At 34.8% G+C, this 7,853-nt stretch overlaps 1 protein-coding gene across 1 annotated transcript; it reads right to left on the bottom strand.

Annotated features, from left to right (window-relative positions):
• Positions 1-239: 239 nt before the first annotated feature.
• Positions 240-2,437, bottom strand: LOC105794742 (uncharacterized). Its single transcript, XM_012624046.2, has 4 exons — positions 2,213-2,437; positions 1,517-1,749; positions 1,351-1,414; positions 240-914 (listed from the first exon to the last, which is right to left on the bottom strand). The coding sequence occupies exons 2-4, from the start codon at positions 1,693-1,695 to the stop codon at positions 618-620; spliced, it is 540 nt and encodes a 179-aa protein (XP_012479500.1). The 5' UTR covers positions 1,696-1,749; positions 2,213-2,437; the 3' UTR covers positions 240-617.
• Positions 2,438-7,853: the final 5,416 nt, after the last annotated feature.

Raw genomic sequence — 7,853 nt, forward strand, 5'->3', positions numbered from 1 at the left:
CGTCGAGATAGGATAAAACTGTAAGTTGCAAGCTTGGTGCCACTTTTTAGAAAGAACTGACAAGAAGCAATTGGGTAGCAGCACTCTCAAGCACCCACCTTGCACCCATACTGGCGTCACCCATAAGCAGACATCACCACATGTATGATGCATGTTGTTTTTATGGATCCCAATTAAACCGAAAGGAAGATAATGAAACTCAAAACAAACAAAACAGAACCCAAAATGATTTATACACATTTTGATGTCTACTGAAATTTAGCTCAATTACCAACTTGAATTTGTACACATTTCTCTCCATAAGCCGCTCATCAAAACTTCAACGACCCATAAAAACCAAAACTAGTAGGAAAAGATGATTTCCCACGAAGATTAATTCCCATCATCTGCAGCTCGTAGCGTCTTACGCTACACCTAAGCCTTATTTTTGTTGACCAAGAAAACTCCTGTACTTACAAGACACCATCATTTACATAGAGATCAGGAACCCTACCAAACATATTTACACAATGACAAAGGGCTCCCGTCATTTTTTGCTACTCTATTTTAAACGTGGTATATATTTAAGCACCTTTTTTAGGCTTATCTATTTACTGTTTTCAGGATTGCAATGGGGTCTACGCCAGTGCAGAGATGCTACAATTCTGACGATCCCTGTCGAGGCAATCAAACCCCTCCACTCTCACCGCTGGTTTGCTACCAAAATTCGCCCTAACATAGCTTCCTTTCCTCGATGACGACGAGGGAGAAGATGAGTACAAGCCCGATGAAGGTGGCACCGGTGACATAATCTTCTGCTCCCCAAATCGAGCATCCTGTATTAACGGGTTAGACACTCTGCTCGGCGGCGACCCACAAAAAAATGGGGGCGACAACGCTACTTGTGTACAACCTTGTTCCACCCCACATCCACCCTGTTCAGTTTCAAAACCAATAATCATATCATATACCTTTTTAACTTAAAAAATGGGACACATGTTTTAAATTTTAGGTTTTTAATCTCACAAAATTTAAAAATTCCACCATGAATAAAATAATAATCCTTTTTTTTAAAATATGAAACAACATACTAAAACAAGTAACTTAATGAACCCAAATTCTATTTTTCTATATACTCAATTCCACAATAGTTTTTCTCGTACACGAAACAAGGGTTAAATTTTTAAAAGAACCCCAATGGGTGTTGCACCGAAATGCCGCATTGTTTATGGGACCAAAAATAGGTTTTCTTATTTTATAATTTATAGAATAATTTATTGTGCCTTAAAACAAAACCATTTAGAAATAGCAACTTGTAAATATGTTTTAATTCTTTTTAAAAAATAAATAAATTATGAGAACAAAGTATACCTTTGTAAGAATAAAATCCAAAGCATCACTCTCCTCTTTTGAATCACAAAGCCCCACTTGATGGCTGAAAAACGTAGAACAAACTGCTATTTCTTAGATCTATTTATTAAAAAACAAATAGAAGGGAGAGAGATAATTGAAGGGCAAAAAAAGAATAGAAAATTACCTGAGTTGCCATCTCAGGGACCTAACAGGGTGGTCGTTGAAGGGGGTGTTTAAAAGACCCAAACGACGTGGTTTCGGGCAGACCATGGTCTCTTTCCGATCCGTAACCGAAACCGAAATGGAGCTCCGCATCTCGTCAGAGCAGCTTCCAATTTCACTTTGTTGGATCCCACACTGCATCTTTTTTCCTCTGGCGCTTTTCTTTTTCTTTCCTAATATTAACAATTAATTCCCCTATTTAACATAAACAGATGCTTCATTAAACAGTCTTGAAATATAAAACAAAAATTACTGTATTGAAATTCCACAACTATTTTCGAAAAGTTCTAAAGCAACAGATCTACTCAAAACAAAAATTAAATAGATCTGGTTTAAATAAAAGGCGATTTTTTTATAAAAAAAAGTGCGTATTTGATTTCCTTACAGATCTACCAAGCTTAGACCAGTTATGTAAAAAAGAAAAAAAATTAAGCTCTAATTTTCTAAAATTAGATTTAGCTAAGGATATGGTTCAGATCGAGGAAGAAATAAAGGAAATCTTAACAAAGGCGCTGTTTGAAGAGCTGAAAAATGGTGAAATTTTAAAAAAAAAAGAGCCGTCGCTTCCAAAGAAAACAAAATCTGAGGCGAAGAGAAGAGCTGATAGAAAGAAAGCAAGAATGAAAGATAGAAAGAAAGAAAGAGAGGAGAGTAATACCTTAACTTTAAACTGTACAGGTAATTTGAGAAACACTTGGGAGTAGGAGGTAAATATAAACCGAGCACCATAGAAAAAAAATTATGAAAATGAAAAAAAAGAAAAGAAAAAAGAAATGGAGTCGAGAAAATAGGCGAGAGAAGAAAGGAGGATGGTAAAGGAGAGGTCCCGTGTGATTTATTGGAGAGAGAGAGCAGGAGGAAGGTGTGGGGAAGAGACAAGAGAATCACAAAAAAATTGAAGAAATATAATAAAAAGGAAAGTCGTATTGCAATTGGGCAACATCACAGTTTTTTTCTTTTTTCTTTTTTCATTGGCAACATCACAGCTATGAATAGAAAGAGAGAGAATATAAACATATATTTATTAGATTATATGGGTTATAACTTGGTAATACAATTATGGAGGAGTTTTTACTAAATTAGCTGAATAAGCTCTTCTTCTTTCTTTTTTTTTAATTTGGATTTTAAATCGTTTTAAAATTTAATTAGGAAAATAAATTATTTTTAGGAAATAGAAAGTGAAAGCGTGTCCCGCTAAGATTGTAAGAAAGCTTGTTAACTGGACGCGTTTTTTCTTAACGGTAAAATGTAATGACTTTTTTACTGTTGCTTTGCTAAACGGTAAAAGAATTTAAAATCTCAATGGTAATTTTTTTAACCTATAAATACCCCCAAATTTTATTTTTTCATTCACATCCTTCTCTCAAACTCTCTCAACTCTATTAAGCTTTTTATTTAATATTTATTTATATTTTTATTTAAAAATAGTATTTTTAAAATTATACCATATTTTATTTGTCGAAACCCTTTTTTTGGATGTCGACTTTTTATTTTAAAATGAAAATGGAGTCGCCACCAATCCTTTTTATTTTGGTGTGATTGGATCACCTCAAAACTTGGTCATAAAATGTTAGATTTATTAAAAAGATAATTTTTTGTCTAAAAATTTCAAGAAATAGGTTCAGAAGTCGGTTACGTAGGAGGAAGGGTTAGCACCCTTATAACGCCAAAACTGGTACCTAGTTGATTACTTAATGTCTTGATGTCGAAAATTAAAAATTCAAAAAGAATGTATAATACGATCACTCTTTGCATGATGTTACTTGATTAAAATATCGCTAATTAAATTAAACTTTGTGGAAAAAAAAGCTTTATTTTGAGTTAATCGAAAAGAAAAGATCACGCCCCGTAAGTTAGGGCACAATATCTCGAATCCTCGACAACAAAAATAATCGTCATTTGATTATTACTTAAATCCTATGTTTGTCCATTTTAGATAAGATATTTAGTTACTTAGGTTTAAGGAGAAAATCATACTTTGTAAGTTGGGAGCACAACCTCTCGAATTTCTCAAATAAAGAATATTGCCTCGGTTTTAAATTATTTCTTATGCGTTTGTGCAAAAAAAAGATGAACATATGTAGCAATATTGACCAGACACGATGATGACAAAATTATGACATTGACAAAATAAACAACATAAATAATAAAATGAAATGACAATAATATAATAAGTAAAAAATAATGAAATAAATAAGAAAATATTCGATTAATAATATTTATAATAATAATACTAATAGTGAAATAATATAAAATGTATGATAATAATATAGTTACATTCATATAATATTGATTCTTTGAGCGAATTTTAACAAAATTAATATTAATTAACAACCATGATTACTTAATAATATTAATAATATCAATAATAAAAATAAAATACCAAAATAAAATAACCAAGAAATCCAACGGCAAAAAATAAAAAAAGTAAATACATGGACTTAATTAAATGAATAGGGGACTAAATTGAAATTGTGACAGAACCTTAAGTAAAAATTAAAGGGTTAAAATAAAGAAACAATAAAAGGCAAGGATCAAAAGGGTAAATAACCCAAACCCAGTACATGTCATTCCTCAAAGGGTCGATAATCTAGGGACTGGATTGAATATTTAATAAAATTTAAAGTGTAAAATTAAAAAAATAAAGGGCCAAAATAAAATAAAATAAATAGGGACCCAAAGGGTTATTTTCCCAACCCCATGTCATTCCCTTAAGCCGACAGTGGGTCAAAGGACCCATTGCAAAGAAATTAAAATTGTGGGGTAAAAAATAAAATAAAAAAGGCACAGGACGAAATTGGAAAAAATGTGAAAGGAACAAAACTACAAATAGACCCTCCCATTGAAAACACGTAGATTCTAGATGGATTCAGATCGGGTCACTAGGTCACGATTCAAAACGACGACGTTTTGGGAATTTTAAGCTACACTCCAAAACGTCGTCGTATGGTCCTCTCATATAAGTTTAAAAAAAAAAAACTATAAACAATTCACTTTCCCTCTATGTTTTAAAAAAAATTCTTATTTTTTTCTTTTTTTCTCTAAAAAAAGCCTTCCCCATTCCGATCCCAAGGGCCGCCGCGACCACTGGTCATCGGCGATGACGACTGTCGCTTTCGGTGGCCAAAAAAAATACCCAAAACGCTCCCTTTTGACTCCTTTTCTCACATGGGATGTTGATCTGGGGTTTTTAACCCGAAAAACTCAGTTGAACCTCAACAAAAGGGGTAGAAACGTTTCAGTTTCCTTTTTTCGGTGAGGTAAGTTTTTTTTAAATCTTGTTTCTATTTTTTATGTTCTTTACGAAAAGAAAAAAAAAGAGATAAAAATTAAAATTAAAGATAAAAAACCACCTTTGTAACTTGTTCTTTTTTATTTCTCTGTTGAATTTCGTTTTTTCTTTGTTACATGTGATGGCTGTGGATTTTATAGCCAAACTATAATATTTATTTTTTGTTTCTTTTCTATTTCTCTGCTCTGTCTTTTGCTTTCTTTTTTGTAGGTATTTCACGACAGTGGCAAAGGCTTTTCGGTCAACCATGGTGGGGAGATGTGCCCTTAACCATTTTGGTGAAACAGTATAAGAAGCAAACCTCGAGGCGTGGGCAACTCTGGGGAGCGTGCCTACTGATGTGGCAAGAGCGACGGTAGCGCTGAAGCTTTTAGTTTTTAGGGTTTTTAAAATTTTTTAGGTTTTGGACTTGGGTTGGTGTATTTGGGCTTTAGGGTTTTTATTTATTTGTTTGGTTTATTTGTTTCAGTTGGGCCGGATAAAATTTGCATGTTACATTCTTCATACGAATCAATTTCTCAAAAAAAAAAACATCTCTAATCCACTTCGACAACAACCATATTTCCGCCACCTAATTAGCAATGGTAAGATGAAATTTAAAATTTTTTTAATTATGTTAAGTATTTTCATGTTATAAATATTTTATGTTATAAATAGGTGAATAATCGTGTGCTGGAGGCGTTCATACATAACACGGGGGAGCCTTCAATCTGTGAAATTCATGGGGTACCTGCAATAGGCTAAATTCTTGCATGTGTCTCACATGTAAGGGGGTTGGAAACTCGATCCCATATTAATCAGTGCATTGGTGGAAAGATAGAGGCCCAAAACACACACTTTCCACTTTCCATGCGACAAGTGTACAATCACACTTGAGAACGTAACATTATAGCTCGGTCTGTCGGTGGATGGGCTAGTCATCACGGGATCAGTGGTGGTTCAAGAGAAAGTGGACCTTTGCATGGGAATGTTAGGGAATGTCGTAAATAGATTCAAAAGTGGTTGGATATCAATCAACTGGTTCGAGACAAATTTCAATAAGCTTCCCGACAATGCAACAGAGGGGACCATACAAAAATACGCCCGAGCATTCATCTTGAGGTTAATTAGGGGTATTTTAGTGTTCGATAAATCTAGAAATTTGGTGCACGTAAGGTGACTTCTACATCTAGCGGATTTCAGTGAATGTGCAAAACTAAGTTGGGGATCTACCATGTTGTCCACATTATACCGAGAGCTTTGTCGAGCAACGCAGCCAGATAAGATATCAATTGGTGGTTACCTACTGCTGTTGTAGTCATGGGCCTGATGGCGAATACCGTTTTACGTCCCAGAGTGACTAACCCATACATGTTCCCTTTGGTGACAAGGTAAACATCATTTATCAATAAATATGTAGTTTGTGTAGTAAATGTTTTTATCTATTATATGTTTCAACTAATATATCGCTTGTACAAGTGGAACCATGGGCTGAGTTACGTGGGACTCTCCGACGTGTTGGAAGACATTAGGTTGTTGTTAGATCAACACTTGAAAATCGAGGTTAATTACCTATCATTTTTAACCTATATTAATTATGCAATGATTTATTAAAAAAATCCGTACGTAACGATATTTTCAATTCTGTTTTTAGTTTAAATGGATGTCGTATGTCGACCCTGAAATCATATCTTGCATTCCCACCAGAAGTGTTAGACAATTGGGAAATGTGGGACGTGAAGGTGCCGTTGATAGTGTATGTGACGGTGGAGATGCATAAATCAAACCGAGTTCTACGGTAGTTTGGGTATAGGCAATGAGTTCCACCGCCACCATGAGACTTAAAAGAATTGTATAAGGTGGACATGCGGGGGAAGAACTACTGGGCAAAGAAGCACCAAGAGCACATCCAGGCTTGGGATTGTAGGATGGAATCTATACCCACCTGCGAACCATTTTTGTCGACGGACACGGTAGCAGCTGATGATTACTTGACATGGTTCAAAGCCATCGACAAGTTGTATCTACTACCACCGGAGGCAAGGAGTAGGCAAATTTGGTCGAAGAGGCAATGTCGATCGCCATAGTAATGTAGGAAGGGATGTGGTCACACGACGGGTTCGTCATTCACTTTGGCAGAAGATGCGCCGCTTGTGGCTACGCAATATCTAGGTCAATTCACTCCACTTATTCCTGTTCAATTCAGTAATCCTATGTTTATTTCACAAACACCACTACATGTGGCCGATTTTTCTGTTCCCGCAGGTATGTCATGACACCACTCACAGGTTCAAGAAACTGAGCAATTTAGCTCGATGTCGAGACATAGCACCTCGATATCGTGACAAATAAATCAATTTACCCCAAATCTAAAAATTTCATGGTGTGTTGCGACATCGAGCCCCGATGTCACGACATTGGTATCTTGCTAGGGATGTCGCGACATAGAACCCCTATGTTGCAACACCACTAGAATTTTCTTTAAGGTTGACTCGACCCATTGCATAACCCGCTGGCTTTAACCTTGTTTTAACTCATTTTTAACTTAAAAATACCAAAGATTTTTAAACCTAACACAGTTCTAATTAGTTTTAAACTCTCCTTAATCTTAAAATCTCTCAAACCCTTTAAACCTTTAAACTCTAAAATCCCTTTTCTCTTTTCTCTCTATTTTTCTTCAATATTAGTTTTCTTTCCTTGTGTTTTTATTTGGTTCAGGTTAAACACTTCACATTAACAAGAAAATCTGCAACAAGTTTTTCGGTGTAGCAAATGAAACTAGTTTTCATACTTGAAGAGCTTGAATACGAAAAATTTTAGTATGTTTTAGTTATGTTTTCTTAGTTTATTTTAAATTCAATAAAAATGCATTTTGAGTCTTTTATTGACCTTAGGGGTCGAACGAGGCCTAAAGGAGAGCTAACGTACTTAGTAACTATCCAGGAGACCATTCAAAGACATAAGAACTCAAAGCTGGACATTGTGCTGTAACACAAGGAGTTTGATGTCGCAACATAAGAAGTAGAAT

Source organism: Gossypium raimondii, chromosome 3 (assembly GCF_025698545.1).
Source record: "Gossypium raimondii isolate GPD5lz chromosome 3, ASM2569854v1, whole genome shotgun sequence".
Taxonomy (NCBI): domain Eukaryota; kingdom Viridiplantae; phylum Streptophyta; class Magnoliopsida; order Malvales; family Malvaceae; genus Gossypium; species Gossypium raimondii.